The 25,140-nt window shown below is 39.6% G+C and overlaps 2 protein-coding genes across 2 annotated transcripts; one reads left to right on the forward strand and one right to left on the reverse strand.

The window, feature by feature from the left end:
- Window positions 1-17,474: 17,474 nt before the first annotated feature.
- Window positions 17,475-20,931, reverse strand: LOC147940067 (uncharacterized). The gene is made up of 5 exons (XM_087461128.1): window positions 20,895-20,931; window positions 20,094-20,684; window positions 18,905-18,996; window positions 17,982-18,863; window positions 17,475-17,711 (listed from the first exon to the last, which is right to left on the reverse strand). Exons 1-5 carry the CDS (start codon window positions 20,929-20,931, stop codon window positions 17,475-17,477), a joined length of 1,839 nt encoding a protein of 612 aa, XP_087317254.1.
- Window positions 20,932-22,033: 1,102 nt separating this feature from the next.
- On the forward strand, window positions 22,034-24,364 carry LOC147940068 (uncharacterized). Its single transcript, XM_087461129.1, has 2 exons — window positions 22,034-23,099; window positions 23,691-24,364. The coding sequence occupies exons 1-2, from the start codon at window positions 22,034-22,036 to the stop codon at window positions 24,362-24,364; spliced, it is 1,740 nt and encodes a 579-aa protein (XP_087317255.1).
- The last annotated feature ends 776 nt before the right edge of the window (window positions 24,365-25,140 follow it).

A 25,140-nucleotide genomic window follows, 5' to 3' on the forward strand; every position in this document is an offset into this window, starting at 1 on the left:
TCCCAAAACAGGGTTAAAACGAGAAAACAGGCTCAAACCGAGAAAACATTAATTCGAAGGAGTAAACAGCTTTGTTTGTGTTTCTAGGGTCAAAGTATGTAACAATCCAATGCATTTGACTAATTTTAAGAGTTCAGGATGAATTTGAAGTGTTTAGACAACACTTATACCCATTTTGTCCCGAAATAGGCTAAAACCGAGAAAACATTGATTCAAAGAAGTAAACAGCTTTTTTAATTTTTCTAGGATCTGAATGGGTGACAATCCAATGTATTTGACTAATTGTAGGAGTTTGGGATGAATTTGGAGTGTTTAGACAACGCTTAACCCTGTTTTATGCCAAAAAAGGCTTAAACTGAAAAACCATTGATTTGAGGCAGTAAACAGCATTGTTACTGTTTCTAGGGTCAAAATATGTAACAATCCAATGCATTTGTCGAATTTTAAGAGTTCGGGTTGAATTTGGAGTGTTTAGACAAGACTTATACCCATTTTGTCCCAAAACAGGGTAAAACCGAAAAAACATTTATCCGAAGCAGTAAACAGCTTTGTTTGTGTTTCTAGGGTCAAAATGTGTGACAATCCAATGCATTTGACTAATTTTAAGAGTTCAGATGAATTTGGACTGTTTAGACAACTCTTATACTCATTTTGTCCCAAAACAGGCTAAAACCGAGAAAACTTCGATTCGAAGCAGTAGACAGCTTTGTTACTGTTTCTAGGGTCAAAATATGTAATAATCCAATGCATTTGACTAAATTTAAGAGTTTGGGTTGAATTTGGAGTGTTAAGACAAGACTTATACCCATTTTGTCCCAAAACAGGGTTAAAACGAGAAAACAGGCTAAAACTGAGAAAACATTAATTTGAAGCAGTAAACAGCTTTGTTTGTGTTTCTAGGGTCAAATTATGTGACATTCCAATGCATTTGACTAATTTTAAGACTTCGGGATGAATTTGGAGTGTTTAGACAACACTTATACCCATTTTGTCCCGAAACAGGCTAAAACCAAGAAAACATTGATTCGAAGCAGTAAACAGCTTTGTTACTGTTTCTAGGGTCCGAATGGGTGACAATACAATGCATTTGAATAATTTTAAACGTTTGGGATGAATTTGGAGTGTGTAGACAACACTTACCTGTTTTATCTCAAAACAGGCTTAAACCGAGAAAACAGGCTAAAACCGAGAAAACATTGATTTGAAGCTGTAAACAGCTATGTTACTATTTCTAGGGTCAAAATATGTAACAATCCAATGCATCTGACTAATTATAAGAGTTCAGGATGAATTTGGAGTGTTTAGACAACACTGATACACATTTTGTCCCGAAAGAGGGAAAAACAGAAAAAACATTGATTCGAAGAAGTAAACAGACTTGTTACTGTTTCTACGGTCAGAATCTTTGACAATCCAATGCATTTGACTAATTGTAAGAGTTTGGGATGAATTTGGAGTGTTTAAACAACACTTATACCCATTTTGTCCCAAAATAGGCTTAAAACGAGAAAACAGTCTAAAACCAAGAAAACATTAATTCGAAGCAGTAAACAGCTTTGTTTTTGTTTCTATGGTCAAAATGTGTGACAATCCAATGCATTTAACTAATTGTAAGAGTTTGGGAAGAATTTGGAGTGTTTAGACAACACTTATACCCATTTTGTCTCGGAACAGTATAAGAACTCACACACCACCTACAAGAACCCACACACCACCATCCGTACAACCTTGTCCGTACAAGTTGACCTATGGGCCGTCCGTACCCGTGAAGATATAACCTTGTCCAGCCCATGAAGAAGAGAACCCTAATAACCTCCAATGTGTCTAGAAGCTTCCCCTTGTAGCCGTTATAGCCGTTGGAGATCGAGTGCAAGTGGGCGGCCAAGGAAGTCACATGTTGGTCTAAGGAAGGAAGTCACTATCAATCATGAAATCTGTGTATAGCATCTTGTAGGAATATACTGATTCTCTTTGTCTATATTTAGGATGTAACTAGGAACCTTTTTGAGTAAGAAGTTGAATTCTTCTTCTATACTCTCTCTTACACTCCTACTCACTCACACAACACTAAACCGCAAACTGTTTCTCTTTCACTATAACTTCTTCTCTTATCTTCCTCTTGAATCTAAACTTACATGGTATCAGAGCCTTGTTGCTCCTAGTTCTCAATCTCTCATTCATTCATCACTTCCGCTCTTAATCCTTTCTTATATTTCTGATTCAATCGCAAGAAGCGTTTTGTTTTAACCGTTGGATAAAGCTATTGACCAGCGGACAAAAACACCATGGAAGGCACCAAGACCTTGATTGTTCCAGTTACTCTCAAAGGAGAGAACTACTTGTTGTGGGCGAGGACCACAAAGACGGCACTATGCGGCCGAGGGCTTTGGACACATATTACCACGAGTGAGGCTCCAAGGGAAGAGTCCACCGTAGACGGCAAAGAAGCGGTCACAAGTGGTGGAGACAAATGGTTTCAAGAAGACCAAAGTGTTCTTGCCATCATTCAAAACTCTCTTGATGCTCCAATACTTGAAGCCTACTCATACTGCGAGACGGCCAAGGATCTGTGGGACACATTACAAAATGTGTTCGGCAACACCACCAATTTAAACCGAGTGTTTGAGATCAAGAGGGCCATTAACAACCTAAGCCAAGAAGAAATGGAGTTCACCAAACACTTTGGGAAGTTTAGGTCTCTTTGGGCTGAACTTGAGATGCTTAGGCCGGCCACACTTGATCCGGCCATACTAAACGAGAGGCGAGAGAAGGACAAGGTGTTTGGTCTACTTCTCACACTAAATCCTTCTTACAATGACCTCATCAAACATATCTTGAGGTCAGATAAGCTGCCTAGTCTAGATGAGGTGTGTAGCCAAATTCAAAAGGAGCATGGCTCCATGGGGCTGTTTGGTAACAAAGGAGAGCTTGTAACCGCTAACAAGGCTGACATAGCGGCTGCAAACAAGAGCTACTATCGGCATGATGACAAGAATCCTCCAGTGTGCGACCACTGCAAGAAACCTGGTCACTTCAAGAGCCGGTGTTGGATACTACATCCACATCTTAAGGTTAATCGACCAGTAAACAACCGCGGAGGACCTAGAGCACATCAAGCTACCATAGAGCCTACTATCACCGAATCAAATCAGTGTATCATCGAAGGACAAGGAACTGCCCTAGCAGCGAGGTCTGACCTGGTGAGGAAGTCAGATCTCGATGCCCTCATCAAGGCTCTCAAGGAAGCCTCTGGTAACTCCTATCTTGCTTTAAATCAAACTAAACCGCTTATAGTCGATTCTGGTGCATCACACCATATGATTAGTGACCCCAAGTTAATAAGTGAAATTAAACCTGCGGTTGGAAATGTAATTATAGCTAATGGTGAGAAAGTACCAGTTAAGGGAATAGGTGACTTAAAATTGTTTGATAAGACTACTAAAGCCTTTTACATGCCTAGCTTTACATCAAATCTTTTATCTGTTAAGAGAGCCACCACCGATTTAAACTGTTATGCTATATTTGGTCCTAACAATGTACACTTTCAGGATATTGAGACCAGCCAAGTCCTTGGACAAGGAGTATCTAAGGATGACTTATATGTTCTTGAAGACTTGAACCTATCTACTCCTAATGTCTCTTGTTTTAGTTCAGTTTCTGTTAAAGAGAACAATGCTATATGGCATGCTAGATTAGGACACCCTCATTCTCGCGCTTTAGAGATTATGCTTCCAAGTATTTCTTTTAAAAACAATGAATGTGAGGCTTGCATCCTTGGTAAACACTGTAAAACTGTTTTTCCAAAATCTTCAACTATTTATGAAAACTGTTTTGACTTGGTTCACTCAGATGTGTGGACATCCCCTTGTGTGTCTAGAGAAAATCAAAAGTATTTTGTTACTTTCATTGATGAAAAGTCTAAATATACTTGGCTAACCTTGTTACCTACTAAGGATAGGGTTCTTGAAGCTTTTATTAGTTTTAAAAAATATGTGACTAACCATTACAATGCTAAGATCAAGTTTTTAAGGTCAGATAATGGCGGCGAATACACTAGTCACGCATTCAAACAACACTTGAACAATCATGGCATTATCCACCAAACCAGCTGCCCTTATACCCCCCAACAAAATGGTGTGGCCGAACGCAAGAATAGACATCTCATGGAGGTAGCCCGGTCCATGATGTTCCACACCAATGTTCCAAGGCGTTTTGGGGAGATGCGGTCCTTGCGGCGTGCTATCTTATAAACCGCATACCAACTAAGATTTTACAAGACGCCTCGCCATTTGAGGTATTGAACAAAGAAAAGCCTACATTTGATCACTTACGTGTGTTTGGGTGCACTTGTTTTGTGTTAAGACCAGGTGAATTACGAGACAAACTGGAGGCCAAAAGCACCAAAGCAATGTTTATTGGGTACTTCACCACACAAAAGGGGTATAAGTGCTATGATCATGAGGCTAGACGAGTTCTTGTCTCTAGGGACGTGAAGTTTGTTGAATCTCAAGGGTACTACAGCAAGAAAAATTGGGAAGATCTCCGAGACCTATCGACCTCCTCCTTCGATCGGGCGGTCAATCTCCGTATCATCCTCGAACGCTTAGGGGCCAAAAACGATCGGGACGCACATAGTTCTCCTGGGCCAAACTCACCAGAAGGGCCCCAGCCATCTCTAGACAGCAGCACTTGTGAGTCTACAGAGCCCTTTCCTCAGACGGATCAAGTTAACCAGTCAACCGATGAAGAGCCCCACTCGCATGATCCTGACATCAGTATACATCCTGGAGGAGATACTGATCCACAAGACTCTGAAGATGAAGGTGATGCCCATGATGCAGTTATCCCATTAAGACGCAGTCAACGTCTCAAATTTCCTCCATCCAACTGGAAGAACACTCGGGTGTACTACAACAATGCAGCGGTAGCACATCCGCTCCAAGCCGTATGTACGCTTGCCCATTTACCTATGGAACACCAAGTGTTCCTAGGCCAAGTTGATAGCCACTGGATCCCACAAACATATGAAGAGGCCAAGGACCATAAGGTGTGGCGTGATGCGGTACAAGATGAGCGCATGGCCATGGAGACAAACCACACATGGGACGAGGCTGACTTGCCTAAAGGCAAGAAGGCCGTTACATCCAAATGGGTATTCACAATCAAGAATCGTAGTGACGGGGAGATTGAACGTTACAAAGCCCGACTTGTGGCCAGAGGCTTTATGCAAACGTACGGGGAAGATTATACAGATACGTTTGCTCCGGTGGCTAAACTCCATACCGTTCGTGTGGTTCTATCTTTGGCGGTCAACTTGAAATGGGAACTGTGGCAGATGGACGTTAAAAATACATTCCTACAAGGTGAATTGGAGGATGAAGTATACATGAGACCACCACCTGGCCTAGAAGACACGATCGGTCCGGGAAAGGTACTTAAGCTGAACAAAGCAATCTATGGACTGAAACAATCACCAAGGGCATGGTACCACAAGCTAAGATCGACCTTGCTAAAGAGAGGCTTCAAGAGATCCGAACCTGATCACACCTTGTTCACATATCCTAGCACCAAAGGTATTATAGTCATTCTTGTATATGTTGATGACATCATCATATCAGCAAATGACTCAGTAGGTATTCAAGAAACCAAAACATTTTTGAAGTCAGTGTTTGATATCAAGGACCTAGGAGAGTTAAATACTTCTTAGGGATAGAAGTGTGTCACTCGGAAGAGGGATTATTTCTATCTCAAAGAAAATATGCTATTGACCTCTTAAGTGATGTAGGGAAACTTGGATCAAAACCGGTTAGTACACCGCTGGATGAGAACTACAAAATCTGTCGTGAGGGGGAGCTAGAGGACCAACCATTTGAGAATGTAGCCCAATATAGAAGATTGGTCGGTAAGCTCATTTATTTAATTATTACACGACCAGATATTTGTTTTGCCGTGAATCAGGCTAGTCAGCACATGCAAACTCCAAAGATCCACCATTGGAACATAGTCAACCGGATTCTCAAGTATATCAAAGGATCACCGGGCCAGGGAATTTGGATGGGATGCAACAACAACGCGGAGCTTGTAGGCTATTGTGATGCGGACTATGCAGGGGACCGAGACGACCGACGATCAACAACCGGCTACTGTACCTTTCTTGGAGGCAACCTAGTGGCATGGAAGAGCAAGAAACAGAAAGTGGTATCTCTATCTAGTGCGGAGTCGGAGTATAGGGCGATGCGAAAACTTACTACTGAGTTGATGTGGCTCAAGAATCTACTTCAAGACCTTGGAGTTGAAACTACCATGCCCATCACTATGCACTGTGATAACGAAGCAGCCATTCACATAGCCACCAATTCTGTATTCCATGAGAGAACAAAGCATATCGAAGTAGATTGTCTCAAGGTGCGAGAGCAGATTCAACTAGGTGTTACTCTTCCATGCCATACCGACAGCAAAGAGCAACTAGTCGACATTTTTACAAAGGCAGCCAGTCCACAAGTGTGTGAATACATTCATCCTAAGCTCAGCCTTAAGGACCTCACGAAGCCATGAAGTGGTGCTCATCCCATGGCACCTACACTCTTTTTCCCTTATGTATAGTTTTTCCCAAGTGGTTTTCTATACTAAGGTTTTTAATGAGGTAGGTGCTCGTTACTACAAGCTTAACCGATGTTCCTATCGTTCAAGCTTGAGGGGGAGTATAAGAACTCACACACCACCTACAAGAACCCACACACCACCATCCGTACAACCTTGTCCGTACAAGTTGACCTATGGGCCGTCCGTACACGTGAAGATATAACCTTGTCCAGCCCATGAAGAAGAGAACCCTAATAACCTCCAATGTGTCTAGAAGCTTCCCCTTGTAGCCATTATAGCCATTGGAGATCGAGTGCAAGTGGGCGACCAAGGAAGTCACATGTTGGTCTAAGGAAGGAAGTCACTATCAATCATGAAATCTGTGTATAGCATCTTGTAGGAATATACTGATTCTCTTTGTCTATATTTAGGATGTAACTAGGAACCTTTTTGAGTAAGAAGTTGAATTCTTCTTCTATACTCTCTCTTACACTCCTACTCACTCACACAACACTAAACCGCAAACTGTTTCTCTTTCACTATAACTTCTTCTCTTATCTTCCTCTTGAATCTAAACTTACAAACAGGCTAAAACCGAGAAAACATTGATTCCAAGCATCAAACAGCTTTTTTACTAGTTCTAGGGTAAGAATGTGTGAAAGTCCAATGCATTTGACTAATATTAAGAGTTCGAGTTGAATTTGGAGTGTTTAGACAACACTTATACCCATTTTGTCCCAAAACAGGCTAAAATCAAGAAAATATTAATTCAAAACAGTAAACAGCTTTGTTACTGTTTCTAAGTTTTGAATGTGTGACAATCCAATGCATTTGACTAATTGAAGGAGATTGGGATGAATTTGGAGTGTTTAGACAACGTTGAGCCCTGTTTTATCCCAAAACAGGCTTAAACTGAAAAAAAATTGATTTGAAGCAGTAAACAGCTTCGTTATTGTTTCTAGGGTCAAAATATATAACAATCCAATGCATTTGACTAATTTTAAAAGTTCGGGTTGAATTTGGAGTGTTTAGACAAGACTTATACCCATTTTGTCCCAAAACAGAGTAAAACCGAGAAAATATTAATTCGAAGCAGTAAACAGCTTTGTTTGTGTTTCTAGGGTCAAAATGTGTGACAATCCAATGCATTTGACTAATTTTATGATTTTGGGATGAATTTGGAGTGTTTAGACAACACTTATCCTCATTTTGTCCCAAAACAGGCTAAAACCAAGAAAACATTGATTCGAAGCAGTAAACAACTTTGTTACTGTTTCTAGGGTCAAAATATGTAACAATCCAATGCATTTGTCGAATTTTAAGAGTTCGGGTTGAATTTGGAGTGTTTAGACAAGACTTATACCCATTTTGTCCCAAAACAGGGTAAAACCGAGAAAACATTTATCCGAAGCAGTAAACAGCTTTGTTTGTGTTTCTAGGGTCAAAATGTGTGGCAGTCCAATGCATTTGACTAATTTTAAGAGTTCAGATGAATTTGGACTGTTTAGACAACTCTTATACTCATTTTGTCCCAAAACAGGCTAAAACCGAGAAAACTTCGATTCGAAGCAGTAGACAGCTTTGTTACTGTTTCTAGGGTCAAAATATTTAATAATCCAATGCATTTGACTAAATTTAAGAGTTCGGGTTGAATTTGGAGTGTTAAGACAAGACTTATACCCATTTTGTCCCAAAACAGGGTTAAAACGAGAAAACAGGCTAAAACCGAGAAAACATTAATTCGAAGGAGTAAACAGCTTTGTTTGTGTTTCTAGGGTCAAAGTATGTGACAATCCAATGTATTTGACTAATTTTAAGACTTCGGGATGAATTTGGAGTGTTTAGACAACACTTATACCCATTTTGTCCCGAAACAGGCTAAAACCGAGAAAACATTGATTCGAAGCAGTAAACAGCTTTGTTACTGTTTCTAGGGTCCGAATGGGTGACAATACAATGCATTTGAATAATTTTAAACGTTTGGGATGAATTTGGAGTGTGTAGACAACACTTACCTGTTTTATCTCAAAACAGGCTTAAACCGAGAAAACAGGCTAAAACCGAGAAAACAGGCTAAAACCGAGAAAACATTGATTTGAAGCTGTAAACAGCTAGGTTACTATTTCTAGGGTCAAAATATGTAACAATCCAATGCATCTGACTAATTATAAGAGTTCAGGATGAATTTGGAGTGTTTAGACAACACTGATACACATTTTGTCCCGAAAGAGGGAAAAACAGAAAAAACATTGATTCGAAGAAGTAAACAGACTTGTTACTGTTTCTAGGGTCAGAATCTTTGACAATCCAATGCATTTGACTAATTGTAAGAGTTTGGGGATGAATTTGGAGTGTTTAAACAACTCTTATACCCATTTTGTCCCAAAATAGGCTTAAAACGAGAAAACAGTCTAAAACCGAGAAAACATTAATTCGAAGCAGTAAACAGCTTTGTTTTTGTTTCTAGGGTCAAAATGTGTGACAATCCAATGCATTTAACTAACTGTAAGAGTTTGGGAAGAATTTGGAGTGTTTAGACAACACTTATACCCATTTTGTCTCGGAACAGTATAAGAACTCACACACCACCTACAAGAACCCACACACCACCATCCGTACAACCTTGTCCGTACAAGTTGACCTATGGGCCGTCCGTACACGTGAAGATATAACCTTGTCCAGCCCATGAAGAAGAGAACCCTAATAACCTCCAATGTGTCTAGAAGCTTCCCCTTGTAGCCATTATAGCCGTTGGAGATCGAATGCAAGTGGGCGGCCAAGGAAGTCACATGTTGGTCTAAGGAAGGAAGTCACTATCAATCATGAAATCTGTGTATAGCATCTTGTAGGAATATACTGATTCTCTTTGTCTATATTTAGGATGTAACTAGGAACCTTTTTGAGTAAGAAGTTGAATTCTTCTTCTATACTCTCTCTTACACTCCTACTCACTCACACAACACTAAACCGCAAACTGTTTCTCTTTCACTATAACTTCTTCTCTTATCTTCCTCTTGAATTTAAACTTACAAACAGGCTAAAACCGAGAAAACATTGATTCCAAGCATCAAACAGCTGTTTTACTAGTTCTAGGGTAAGAATGTGTGAAAATCCAATGCATTTGACTAATATTAAGAGTTCGAGTTGAATTTGGAGTGTTTAGACAACACTTATACCCATTTTGTCCCAAAACAGGCTAAAATCAAGAAAATATTAATTCAAAACAGTAAACAGCTTTGTTACTGTTTCTAAGTTTTGAATGTGTGACAATCCAATGCATTTGACTAATTGAAGGAGATTGGGATGAATTTGGAGTGTTTAGACAACGTTGAGCCCTGTTTTATCCCAAAACAGGCTTAAACTGAAAAAAAATTGATTTGAAGCAGTAAAAAGCTTCGTTATTGTTTCTAGGGTCAAAATATGTAACAATCCAATGCATTTGACTAATTTTAAAAGTTCGGGTTGAATTTGGAGTGTTTAGACAAGACTTATACCCATTTTGTCCCAAAACAGAGTAAAACCGAGAAAATATTAATTCGAAGCAGTAAACAGCTTTGTTTGTGTTTCTAGGGTCAAAATGTGTGACAATCCAATGCATTTGACTAATTTTATGATTTTGGGATGAATTTGGAGTGTTTAGACAACACTTATCCTCATTTTGTCCCAAAACAGGCTAAAACCAAGAAAACATTGATTCGAAGCAGTAAACAACTTTGTTACTGTTTCTAGGGTCAAAAATATGTAATAATCCAATGCATTTGACTAAATTTAAGAGTTCGGGTTGAATTTGGAGTGTTAAGACAAGACTTATACCCATTTTGTCCCAAAACAGGGTTAAAACGAGAAAACAGGCTAAAACCGAGAAAACATTAATTCGAAGGAGTAAACAGCTTTGTTTGTGTTTCTAGGGTCAAAGTATGTGACAATCCAATGTATTTGACTAATTTTAAGAGTTCAGGATGAATTTGAAGTGTTTAGACAACACTTATACCATTTTGTCCCGAAATAGGCTAAAACCGAGAAAACATTGATTCAAAGAAGTAAACAGCTTTGTTAATGTTTCTAGGATCTGAATGGGTGAAAATCCAATGCATTTGACTAATTGTAGGAGTTTGGGTTGAATTTGGAGTGTTTAGACAACGCTTAACCCTGTTTTATGCCAAAAAAGGCTTAAACTGAAAAACCATTGATTTGAAGCAGTAATCAGCATTGTTACTGTTTCTAGGGTCAAAATATGTAACAATCCAATGCATTTGTCTAATTTTAAGAGTTCGGGTTGAATTTGGAGTGTTTAGACAAGACTTATACCCATTCTGTCCCAAAATAGGCTTAAAATGAGAAAACAGGCTAAAACCGAGAAAACATTAATTTGAAGCAGTAAACAGCTTTGTTTTTGTTTCTAGGGTCAAAATGTGTGACAATCCAATGCATTTAACTAATTGGAAGAGTTCGGGATGAATTTGGAGTGTTTAGACAACACTTATACCCATTTTGTCCCGGAACAGGCTCAAACCGAGAAATTATTAATTCGAAACAACTATTAGCTTTGTTACTGTTTCTAGGTTCAGAATGTGTGACAATCCAATGCATTTGACTAATTGAAGGATTTTGGGATGAATTTGGAGTGTTTAGACAACGCTTAACCCTGTTTTATCCCAAAACAGGCTTAAACTGAAAAACATTGATTTAAAGCAGTAAACAGCTTTGTTTCTATTTCTAGGGTCAAAATATGTAACAATCCAATGCATTTGACTAATTTTAAGAGTTCGGGTTGAATTTGGAGTGTTTAGACAAGACTTATACCTATTTTGTCCCAAAAGGGTAAAACCGAGAAAACATTAATTCGAAGCAGTAAACAGCTTTGTTTGTGTTTATAGGGTCAAAATGTGGGACAATCCAATGCATTTGACTAATTTTAAGAGTTTGGGATGAATTTGGAGTGCTTAGACAACAATTATACCCATTTTGTCCCGAAACAAGCTAAAAAAAAGAAAACATTGATTTGAAATAGTAAACAGCTTTGTTACTGTTTCTAGGGTCAGAATATGTGACAATCCAATGCATTTGACTAATTGTAAGAGTTTGGGATGAATTTGAAATGTTTAGACAACACTTAAACTTGTTTTATCCCAAAACAAGCTTAAGCCGAGAAAACAGGCTAAAACCGAGAAAACATTAATTTGAAGCAGTAAACAGCTTTGTTTGTGTTTCTAGGGTCAAAGTATGTGACAATCCAATGCATTTGACTAATTTTAAGACTTCGGGATGAATTTGGAATGTTTAGGCAACACATATACCCATTTTGTCCCGAAACAGGCTAAAATCGAGAAAACATTGATTCGAAGCAGTAAATAGATTTGTTACTGTTTCTAGGGTGAAAATGGGTGACAATCCAGTGCATTTGACTAATGTTAAGAGTTTGGGATGCATTTGGAGTGTTTAGACAACACTTATACTCATTTTGTCCTGAAACAGGCTAAAACCGTGTAAACATTGATTCGAAGCAGTAAAGAGCTTTGTTACTGTTTCTAGGGTCAAAATATGTAACAATCCAATGCATTTGACTAAGTTTAAGAGTTCGGGTTGAATTTGGAGTGTTTAGACAAGACTTATACCCATTTTGTCCCAAAACAGGGTTAAAACGAGAAAACAGGCTAAAACCGAGAAAACATTAATTTGAAGCAGTAAACTGCTTTGTTTGTGTTTCTAGGGTCAAATTATGTGACAATCCAATGCATTTGACTAATTTTAAGACTTTGGGATGAATTTGGAGTGTTTAGGCAACACTTATATCCATTTTGTCCCGAAACAGGCTAAAACCGAGAAAACATTGATTCGAAGCAGTAAATAGATTTGTTACTGTTTTTAGTGTCTGAATGGGTGACAACCCAATTCATTTGACTAATTTTATGAGTTTGGGATGAATTTGGTGTGTGTAGATAACACTTAAACCAGTTTTATCTCAAAACAGGCTTAAACCGAGAAAACAGGCTAAAACCGAGAAAACATTGATTTGAAGCAGTAAACAGCTATGTTACTGTTTCTAGGGTAAAAATATGTAACACTCCAATGCATTTGACAAATTATAAGAGTTCAAGATGAATTTGGAGTGTTTAGACAACACTTATACCCATTTTGTCCCGAAAGAGGGAAAAACAGAAAAAACATTGATTCGAAGAAGTAAACAGACTTGTTACTGTTTCTAGGGTCAGAATCTTTGACAATCCAATGCATTTGACTAATTGTAAGAGTTTGGGGATGAATTTGGAGTGTTTAAACAACTCTTATACCCATTTTGTCCCAAAATAGGCTTAAAACGAGAAAACAGTCTAAAACCGAGAAAACATTAATTCGAAGCAGTAAACAGCTTTGTTTTTGTTTCTAGGGTCAAAATGTGTGACAATCCAATGCATTTAACTAACTGTAAGAGTTTGGGAAGAATTTGGAGTGTTTAGACAACACTTATACCCATTTTGTCTCGGAACAGTATAAGAACTCACACACCACCTACAAGAACCCACACACCACCATCCGTACAACCTTGTCCGTACAAGTTGACCTATGGGCCGTCCGTACACGTGAAGATATAACCTTGTCCAGCCCATGAAGAAGAGAACCCTAATAACCTCCAATGTGTCTAGAAGCTTCCCCTTGTAGCCATTATAGCCGTTGGAGATCGAGTGCAAGTGGGCGGCCAAGGAAGTCACATGTTGGTCTAAGGAAGGAAGTCACTATCAATCATGAAATCTGTGTATAGCATCTTGTAGGAATATACTGATTCTCTTTGTCTATATTTAGGATGTAACTAGGAACCTTTTTGAGTAAGAAGTTGAATTCTTCTTCTATACTCTCTCTTACACTCCTACTCACTCACACAACACTAAACCGCAAACTGTTTCTCTTTCACTATAACTTCTTCTCTTATCTTCCTCTTGAATTTAAACTTACAAACAGGCTAAAACCGAGAAAACATTGATTCCAAGCATCAAACAGCTGTTTTACTAGTTCTAGGGTAAGAATGTGTGAAAATCCAATGCATTTGACTAATATTAAGAGTTCGAGTTGAATTTGGAGTGTTTAGACAACACTTATACCCATTTTGTCCCAAAACAGGCTAAAATCAAGAAAATATTAATTCAAAACAGTAAACAGCTTTGTTACTGTTTCTAAGTTTTGAATGTGTGACAATCCAATGCATTTGACTAATTGAAGGAGATTGGGATGAATTTGGAGTGTTTAGACAACGTTGAGCCCTGTTTTATCCCAAAACAGGCTTAAACTGAAAAAAAATTGATTTGAAGCAGTAAAAAGCTTCGTTATTGTTTCTAGGGTCAAAATATGTAACAATCCAATGCATTTGACTAATTTTAAAAGTTCGGGTTGAATTTGGAGTGTTTAGACAAGACTTATACCCATTTTGTCCCAAAACAGAGTAAAACCGAGAAAATATTAATTTGAAGCAGTAAACAGCTTTGTTTGTGTTTCTAGGGTCAAAATGTGTGACAATCCAATGCATTTGACTAATTTTATGATTTTGGGATGAATTTGGAGTGTTTAGACAACACTTATCCTCATTTTGTCCCAAAACAGGCTAAAACCAAGAAAACATTGATTCGAAGCAGTAAACAACTTTGTTACTGTTTCTAGGGTCAAAAATATGTAATAATCCAATGCATTTGACTAAATTTAAGAGTTCGGGTTGAATTTGGAGTGTTAAGACAAGACTTATACCCATTTTGTCCCAAAACAGGGTTAAAACGAGAAAACAGGCTAAAACCGAGAAAACATTAATTCGAAGGAGTAAACAGCTTTGTTTGTGTTTCTAGGGTCAAAGTATGTGACAATCCAATGTATTTGACTAATTTTAAGAGTTCAGGATGAATTTGAAGTGTTTAGACAACACTTATACCATTTTGTCCCGAAATAGGCTAAAACCGAGAAAACATTGATTCAAAGAAGTAAACAGCTTTGTTAATGTTTCTAGGATCTGAATGGGTGAAAATCCAATGCATTTGACTAATTGTAGGAGTTTGGGTTGAATTTGGAGTGTTTAGACAACGCTTAACCCTGTTTTATGCCAAAAAAGGCTTAAACTGAAAAACCATTGATTTGAAGCAGTAATCAGCATTGTTACTGTTTCTAGGGTCAAAATATGTAACAATCCAATGCATTTGTCTAATTTTAAGAGTTCGGGTTGAATTTGGAGTGTTTAGACAAGACTTATACCCATTCTGTCCCAAAATAGGCTTAAAATGAGAAAACAGGCTAAAACCGAGAAAACATTAATTTGAAGCAGTAAACAGCTTTGTTTTTGTTTCTAGGGTCAAAATGTGTGACAATCCAATGCATTTAACTAATTGGAAGAGTTCGGGATGAATTTGGAGTGTTTAGACAACACTTATACCCATTTTGTCCCGGAACAGGCTCAAACCGAGAAATTATTAATTCGAAACAACTATTAGCTTTGTTACTGTTTCTAGGTTCAGAATGTGTGACAATCCAATGCATTTGACTAATTGAAGGATTTTGGGATGAATTTGGAGTGTTTAGACAACGCTTAACCCTGTTTTATCCCAAAACAGGCTTAAACTGAAAAACATTGATTTAAAGCAGTAAACAGCTTTGTTTCTATTTCTAGGGTCAAAATATGTAACAATCCAATGCATTTGACTAATTTTAAGAGTTCGGGTTGAATTTGGAGTGTTTAGACAAGACTTATACCTATTTTGTCCCAAAAGGGTAAAACCGAGAAAACATTAATTCGAAGCAGTAAACAGCTTTGTTTGTGTTTATAGGGTCAAAATGTGGGACAATCCAATGCATTTGACTAATTTTAAGAGTTTGGGATGAATTTGGAGTGCTTAGACAACAATTATACCCATTTTGTCCCGAAACAAGCTAAAAAAAAGAAAACATTGATTTGAAATAGTAAACAGCTTTGTTACTGTTTCTAGGGTCAGAATATGTGACAATCCAATGCATTTGACTAATTGTAAGAGTTTGGGATGAATTTGAAATGTTTAGACAACACTTAAACTTGTTTTATCCCAAAACAAGCTTAAGCCGAGAAAACAGGCTAAAACCGAGAAAACATTAATTTGAAGCAGTAAACAGCTTTGTTTGTGTTTCTAGGGTCAAAGTATGTGACAATCCAATGCATTTGACTAATTTTAAGACTTCGGGATGAATTTGGAATGTTTAGGCAACACATATACCCATTTTGTCCCGAAACAGGCTAAAATCGAGAAAACATTGATTCGAAGCAGTAAATAGATTTGTTACTGTTTCTAGGGTGAAAATGGGTGACAATCCAGTGCATTTGACTAATGTTAAGAGTTTGGGATGCATTTGGAGTGTTTAGACAACACTTATACTCATTTTGTCCTGAAACAGGCTAAAACCGTGTAAACATTGATTCGAAGCAGTAAAGAGCTTTGTTACTGTTTCTAGGGTCAAAATATGTAACAATCCAATGCATTTGACTAAGTTTAAGAGTTCGGGTTGAATTTGGAGTGTTTAGACAAGACTTATACCCATTTTGTCCCAAAACAGGGTTAAAACGAGAAAACAGGCTAAAACCGAGAAAACATTAATTTGAAGCAGTAAACTGCTTTGTTTGTGTTTCTAGGGTCAAATTATGTGACAATCCAATGCATTTGACTAATTTTAAGACTTTGGGATGAATTTGGAGTGTTTAGGCAACACTTATATCCATTTTGTCCCGAAACAGGCTAAAACCGAGAAAACATTGATTCGAAGCAGTAAATAGATTTGTTACTGTTTTTAGTGTCTGAATGGGTGACAACCCAATTCATTTGACTAATTTTATGAGTTTGGGATGAATTTGGTGTGTGTAGATAACACTTAAACCAGTTTTATCTCAAAACAGGCTTAAACCGAGAAAACAGGCTAAAACCGAGAAAACATTGATTTGAAGCAGTAAACAGCTATGTTACTGTTTCTAGGGTAAAAATATGTAACACTCCAATGCATTTGACAAATTATAAGAGTTCAAGATGAATTTGGAGTGTTTAGACAACACTTATACCCATTTTGTCCCGAAAGATGCAAAAACCGTGAAAATATTGTTTCGAAGAAGTAAACAGACTTGTTACTGTTTCTAGGGTCATAATCTGTGACAATCCAATGCATTTGACTAATTGTAAGAGTTTAGGATGAATTTGGAGTGTTTAGACAACACTTATACCCATTCTGTCCCAAAATAGGCTTAAAACGAGAAAACAAGCTAAAACCGAGAAACCATTAATTTGAAGCAGTAAACAGCTTTGTTTTTGTTTCTAGGGTCAAAATCTGTGACAATCCAATACATTTAACTAATTGTGAGAGTTCGGGATGAATTTGGAGTGTTTAGACAACACTTATACCCATTTTGTCCCGGAACAGGCTAAAACCAAGAAATTATTAATTCGAAACAGCTATTAGCTTTGTTACTGTTTCTAGGTTCAGAATGTGTGACAATCCAATGCATTTGACTAATTGAAGGACTTTGGGATGAATTTGGAGTGTTTAGACAACGCTTAACCCTGTTTTATCCCAAAACAGGCTTAAACTGAAAAAACATTGATTTGAAGCAGTAAACAGCTTTGTTTCTACTTCTAGGGTCAAAATGTGTAACAATCCAATGCATTTGACTAATTTTAAGAGTTCGGGTTGAATTTGGAGTGTTTAGACAAGACTTATACCCATTTTGTCCCAAAACAGGGTAAAACCGAGAAAACATTAATTCGAAGCAGTAAACAGCTTTGTTTGTGTTTCTATGGTATAAATGTGTGACAATCCAATGCATTTGACTAATTTTAAGAGTTTGGGATGAATTGACCTGATTCACAGCATAACACAAGTCAGGTCGTGTAATGGTGAGAGAAATTAACTTACCTACAAGTTACATCTTCATATGGTGCGTCTAGTGGATCAAGCGGAGCACCCTCAGCTTCATTTTTCTGCCGCTGTTTATGCTCCCCCTTTCGCTGGGCCTGATAATCCTCCGGAAGAGGAGGGGAGACCGGTTTGACACCCAGTTTGTCGGTTTCACTCAAGAGATCAAGGGCATACTTGCGTTGACATAGAAATAAGCCCTCCGGAGAGCGGTATAGTTCAATACCAAGAAACTATCTGAGTTCACCCAGATCCTTGATGTCAAAAGCAGAGTGAAGGAAGGCTTTAGTAGTTTGAATACAATCTTTTTAATCTCCGGTAAGAATAATATCATCAACGTAAATGAGGACGACCACAAGACCATCAGCGGTACGTCCGGTGAATAATGTGTGATCAGCTTAGGAGCGTTTGAAACCATGGGCTTTAAGCGTCGAACTCAGCTTGTGATACCAGGCCCGAGGAGATTGTTTTAAGCCATAGATGGCCTTACGGAGTCGGAGGACCTTGCCCGGGGCGACAATATCTTCTAAGCCCGGTGGTGGGTACATGTAGACCTCCTCTTCCAGCTCCCCCTGAAGAAATGCGCTTTTAACATCCATTTGCCAAAGATCCCATGACAAGTTGGTGGCCAGGGAGAGGACCACGCGAACAGTGTCAAGCTTGGCGACCGGTGCGAACGTGTCAGTGTAGTCGGCCCCATAGGTTTGAGTAAAGCCACGGGCCACAAGGCGTGCCTTGTGACGTTCGATGTAGCCATTACTCAAAAACTTGATGGTGAAGATCCACCGTGAGCTGACAGCCCGTTTTCCTGGAGGTAGGTCAGCTTCGTCCCATGTATGGTTACGTATCATAGCACCGGTCTCATCTGCCATGACATCAACCCAAACTTGATGATCTTTGGCCTCATCATAGGTCTGGGGGATGAACTGACTGTCGATCTTGCCCAAAAAGGCCACATGATCCGGTGGGAACAGGGCAAGCGAACATACGGCTTGAATAGGATGTGCGACCGCTTGATTATTGTAGTACACCCGTTTATCTTTCCAAGTGGACGGATGAGACTTGATACGTTCACTTCGCCTAGGTTGTGAAGGCTGAACAACAAGTGTGGTATCTTGTTGATGATCGACCGCACCAGCATCATTGGTGACTGGGGATACCGAGTGACTTTCGTTGGGCTGTGCGGATGGTGTAGTGTCAGGAACTGGCTCAGATGGTGTTGGAGCTCCATCACTTCTCTCTGGCTGCGGTTGGACGTCCGAAGCATGATCTATGGCTACCTCGGGATGTGTTGGTGTAGTAGTCCCAAGGTGATCAAGAAGAAATTGCAAGTTGGCGGCTCTGTCGGAGGTAGAGTGAGATAGGTCTTTCAAGCTCTCACCATCCTTTTTGTCACATCACGAGAGACATACATACGGCCATGAACCGGATCATAACACTTGTAACCCTTCTGTGTTGTAGAATAGCCAATGAACATGCACTTGGTGCTCTTTGCATCGAGTTTACTTCTTTGTTCTCCTGGAATCAAGACGAAACACACACATCCAAAAACTCGTAAGTGATCTAGAGAGGGTTTAGTCTTATTAAGTATTTCAAATGGAGATGAGTCATGAAGGATCTTAGTTGGTGTTCGGTTGATTAAGTAGCAGGCAGTCATCACCGCATCTCCCCAAAACCTCTTTGGTACATTCAAGTGAAACATCATTGATCGCGGAACCTCCATGAGATGGCGATTCTTCCTCTCAGCAACCCCATTTTGTTGAGGAGTATAGGGACAACTAGTTTGTTGAAGAATGCCATGTTTCTCTAAGTGCTCTTTAAGTCTGTGACTTGTATATTCTCCCCCATTGTCTGATCTAAGTACCTTAATTTTAGCATTGAAGTGATTAGTGACATAATTATGAAATTTAACAAATGCATCATAAACTCTATCTTTAGAGGGTAACAAGGTAAGCCATGTGTACTTAGATTTTTCATCAATAAAAGTCACAAAATACTTGTTATTGTCTCTAGATAAACATGGAGATGTCCACACATCAGAATGCACTAAGTCAAAACAATGCTCATAAATGGTATTAGATTTAGGCACTAAGTCAAAACAATGCTCACAACTAGAGTTATCAAAAGAAACATTAGGCAACATTAATTCAAAGGCACGAGAGTGTGGGTGGCCTAGCCTAGCATGCCACACATCACTCGAAATACTACTAAGACTTGACATAAGGGAAAACGAATTAGAGGAACTTGGTGAAATTTTCTCTAAGACATAGAGGTCTCCTCTAGCATCTCCTTGTCCAAGTACTTTCCAGTTTCAATATCCTGAAAATGTACACTATTAGGTCCAAAAATAGTATAACAATTTAAATCAGTAGTTGCTCTCTTAACTGATAAGAGATTAGATGTAAAATTAGGCATAAAGAAGGCTTTTGAGTTCTTATCAAAAAGTTTTAAATCTCCTACTCCTTTAACAGGTATACGGTCACCATTAGCAATAATAACACTACCAACAGCCGGTTTTATGTTGCTTATAAGACTAGGATTACTTATCATGTGATGAGAAGCCCCTGAGTCTACAACAAGAGATTTACTAGGTTTTGAAGCAAAAAAGGTGGTACGAGAGTCCTTTAATGCGGTAATGGACTTGATGAGAGCCTCCAAGTCAGATTTCCGCACAAGGTCTCCATACAGTGCAGCCATGGCCGTGGTCATTGCATTTCCTTGGTTCGCTGCACTCGCACCTTGCCCGCTTGAGCCTTCTTGAGAGATATTTGCCTTGAACTTCGCTGGCTTGAGGTGGGGGTGAAGAATCCAACATTTGTCCTTCACATGTCCCCTCTTCTTGCAATGGTCACAAACCACCACTTTTCTCTCCTCATGCTTGTAGACGCCTTTGTTAGCGGTGACCAAGTCTTCTTTGCCGCTAAAGAGACCTAACGACCCTTGTTCTTTTTGAACTTGAGAACACACATCTTCCAGGGTCAGTAACTTGTCGCCACGAAGAATGTGCTTAATGAGGTCGTTAAACGCCGGATTGAGAGTGAGAAGGAGGCCAAAGACCTTATCCTGCTCTTTTCTCTCATTGAGGATGGCTAGATCGATTGTGCTTGGTCGAAGCATTTCAAGCTCGGCCCATAGGGACCTAAACTTCCCAAAATGCTTAGTGAACTCTAAGTCTTCTTGATGAAGACCGTTAATCGCCTTCTTGACTTCAAACACTCGAGTCAAGTTGGTCACGTTCCCATAAACATTCGCTAGCGTCTCCCATAACTCCTTGGCCGTCTCGCAATATGAATAGGCTTCAAGGATTGGTGCGTCTAACGAGTTTTGAAGAATAGCAAGCACGGTCTGATCTTCTTGGAACCACTTGACTTCCTTCTCTAGATCAGCCTCCTTGTCTTCTTCTTTTTCTTCTTTACCGTCTTCCTTAGTAGCTTTCTTGGGAAGTTGGTCCATTTCAACATGGATCCATAGCCCTCAGCCACTAAGTGCAGTCTTGGTGGTCCTCTTCCACAACAAGTAATTTGCTCCTTCGAGCACTACTTATGAAGTGGCACACCACCGTCCGTATGGCCGTACGGACGTCCGTACAACCATCCAACTGGGCCGTCCGTACAACTGACATTCTCACAAGTCCAGTCCATTAAGGAAAGCCTCCAACGGTCGCATATCCTCGAGAACCTTCCATGGAGAGCCGTTGGGCGAGTTGCACAAGTGGGAAGTCAATGAAAGATCACATGCTGAGTTAAGGAGATGTCGCTATCTCCATGTATATGTCTGCATAGTATCCTAGAGAGAATATACCATTTGTAACTCTCTATAAATGTATTGTAAGTATAATCTAAATAAAGCAAGAAAAAGAGTTTATCTCTCTTTCTCTAACACTCTCTCTCAATCGCTCACTCTCCTCACTCTCTTCCCACACTATACGATTTCAAACTCTTGGTTATACTCACAAATCTCTCTTCTTTAATTCTTACATGGTATCAGAGCTGATTGTTCCTGTTTCTTGACTCCATTTCCATCACAATCTTCCGCATCAACTCGTTTTGTTCTCAAAATCTTTGTTCTTAAAACTCCCTTTTCTTTTAACCGTTGGACAAACACTTAAACCAACGAGTTTACCATGGAACACACCAAAACCATGATTGTTCCGGTTACTCTCAAAGGAGAGAGCTACTTACTGTGGGCAAGGACCATGAAGACAGCCCTATGTGGCCGAGGACTTTGGTCCCATGTTGAAACGAGCGAAGCTCCAAGTGGTGAGACCACCAAAGACGGCAAGGATGTTGTCATAGATTAAAGAAGCAAGTGGTTTCAAGAAGATCAAGGAGTTCTAGCCATTATTCAAAACTCTCTAGATGCTCCTATCCTTGAAGCTTACTCCTATTGCAAAACCGCAAAGGACTTGTGGGACACTCTCAAGAATGTCTTTGGGAATGTTACCAATGTGAACCGAATCTTTGAAATTAAGAGAGCCAACAACAATCTCAACCAAGAAGACATGGAGTTCACCAAGCACTTTGGGAAGCTTAGATCTCTTTGGGCTGAACTAGAGATGCTCCGGCCGGCGACGATAGATCCACCCATCTTAAACGAAAGGCGTGAACAAGATAAGGTGTTTGGCTTACTCTTGACCTTAAACCCTTCCTACAACGACCTTATCAAGCACATCCTGCGATCCGATAAGCTCCCTAGCCTAGACGACGTATGCAACCAAATTCAAAAGGAACATGGTTCCATGGGGCTATTTGGAGGCAAGGGGGAGCTAGTAACCGCCAACAAGGCAGAGGTGGCCTCCGCAAACAGAAGCTTCTACAAGCATGATGACAAGAACACACCATTTTGCGAGCATTGTAAGAAGTCTGGCCATTTCAAGAGTCGCTGCTGGATTCTCCACCCACACCTCCGCATAAACCGTGGAGGAACAAGCCGAGGTGGACCAAGAGCTCACCAAGCGAACATGGTCGGAGAGGCAACTACCTCAACACCAAGTGGCCAAACCCTTGAGGGGAATGGAGCGGCATTAGCGGCGTCTTTGGAGCTGGTGAGGAATTCGGACCTTGACGCCCTCATCAAAGCCCTCAAAGAGGCATCCGGTAACTCTAATCTTGCCTCAAACTCCTCTAAACCTCTTATTATTGACTCTGGAGCATCACATCACATGATTAGTGACTCTAGGTTGATTAGTGAAATTGAACCCGCAAATGGTAATGTAGTTATTGCTAATGGTGATAAAGTTCCAGTTAAAGGCATTGGTAACTTGAAACTGTTTAACAAAAACTCTAAAGCCTTTTTCATGCCTACCTTCACTTCAAATTTATTATCAGTCAAGAGAGCTACCAATGATCTAAATTGTTATGCTATATTTGGTCCTAATGATGTTCATTTTCAGGATATTGACACAAGTAAAGTCCTCGGCCAAGGAACATCGAAAGACGACCTCTATGTGCTTGAGGATTTGAACTTAGCTCCTTCTAGTTCCTCTTGTTTTAGTTCAATTATTGTTAAGGCTAATAGTGCTATTTGGCATGCTAGACTAGGACATCCTCAGTCTAGGGCATTAGAACTTATGTTGCCTAATATGTCATTTAAGAATGAAAATTGTGAGGCTTGTATCCTTGGTAAACATTGCAAATCTGTTTTTCCCAAGTCTATTACTATTTATGAGAATTTTTTTGATTTGGTTCATTCTGATGTTTGGACATCTCCTTGCTTATCTAGAGAAAATCAAAATTATTTTGTTACTTTTATTGATGAAAAATCAAAATATACTTGGTTGACTTTACTTCCCTCCAAGGATAGAGTTCTTGAGGCTTTTACTAATTTTCTAAATTATGTTACTAACCACTACAATGCAAAGATTAAAATTTTGAGATCAGATAATGGTGGAGAGTACACAAGCCATGCCTTCAAACAATATCTAGCCAAACATGGAATCATTCACCAAACTAGTTGTCCGTACATACCACAACAAAATGGAGTGGATGAGAGGAAGAACAAGCATCTCATGGAGGTAGCAAGGTCTATGATGTTTCACACAAGGGTTCCAAAGCGTTTTTGGGGAGATGCCGTACTCGCAGCCTGTTATCTTATCAACCACACACCAACAAAGATCCTTAACGACATATCCCCATTTGAGGTATTAAACAAGGAAAAACCTACGTTTGATCATTTAAGGGTGTTTGGTTGTGTTTGTTATGTGTTGCGACCAGGTGAACTACGAGATAAGCTTGATGCCAAGAGCGTTAAAAGCATGTTTATCGGCTATTCCACTACACAAAAAGGGTATAAGTGCTATGAGCCGGCGACGAGGAGAGTCCTAGTCTCTCGTGATGTCAAGTTTGTGGAACCACAAGGTTTCTATGATGAGAAAAACTGGGACGAGCTTCACAATCTATCAACCTCCCCATCCGACCGGACACTAAACCTACGTGTTATCCTTGAGCGACTAGGCATCGAAAATGATCAGGTCACCACCGAACCAGCCGGGTCAACATCACCCACTCAGCCTGAGCCATCGACTGAACCTGATCTTGAGGCATCAGACCCGCCAACAGAGGTATCTCCACCCGAGGAATCACCTACGGACGACAATGTCGAGCCGCCTCTTATCAATGAAGTTCCGGCCGAGGAACCAGTCACACACGAACATGATGACTCTGATGCTGGGACTATAATTCCTCTTCGACGAAGCCAGCGCCTCAAGTTTCCTCCCACCAATTGTAAGAACACTCGCGTCTACTACAACAACATGGCCGTCGCACATCCTATTCAAGCCGTATGTTCCCTTGCGCAATTTCCTCAGGATCATCAAGTCTTTCTTGGCCATATTGATGAAAACTGGATTCCACGGACCTATGATGAGGCTAAGAACCATAAGGTATGACGAGAAGCGGTCAATGCCGAAAACACAGCCATGGTACAAAACCACACATGGGACGAAGCCGATTTACCCAAGGGCAAGAAGGTAGTCACGTCACGGTATATCTTCACTATCAAGTATAAAAGTAATGGGGAGATCGAACGCTATAAGGCGCGTCTTGTAGCTTGGGGATTCACGCAAACGTATGGGGAGGCCTATCTTGATACGTTTGCTCCGGTGGCTAAGCTACATACTGTTCGAGTGGTACTCTCTCTCGCCACAACCTCGATTGGGAGCTGTGGCAAATGGATGTTAAGAATGCCTTCTTACAAGGAGAAATTGAAGATGAAGTATACATGCGGCCACCACCAGGTTTAGAAGACACCATCGGTCCGGGAAAGGTGTTAAAGCTCAACAAAGCGATTTATGGCTTGAAACAGTCTCCAAGGGCATGACACCATAAGCTAAGCACCACACTTCTTGACAAAAGATTTCGTAAATCCGAGGCTGACCACACCCTATTCACATTATCAAGCACCAAAGGTATAGTAGTCATTCTAGTGTATGTTGATGATATCATCATCACTAGAAGTGACACCGTAGGTATTCAAGACACTAAAACCTTCTTGAAATCAGTCTTTGACATAAAAGATCTTGGAGAATTGAAATATTTCCTTGGGATAGAAGTGTATAGATCGGATGAAGGTTTATTCTTATCACAAAGGAAATATGCACTTGATTTGTTGAATGAGACAGGTAAATTAGGATCAAAGGCAGTGTCAACACCTCTTGAAGAAAAC

Source organism: Camelina sativa, chromosome 8 (genome assembly GCF_030686135.1).
Source record: "Camelina sativa cultivar CO46 ecotype springtype chromosome 8, ASM3068613v1".
NCBI classification, from domain to species: Eukaryota; Viridiplantae; Streptophyta; class Magnoliopsida; order Brassicales; family Brassicaceae; genus Camelina; species Camelina sativa.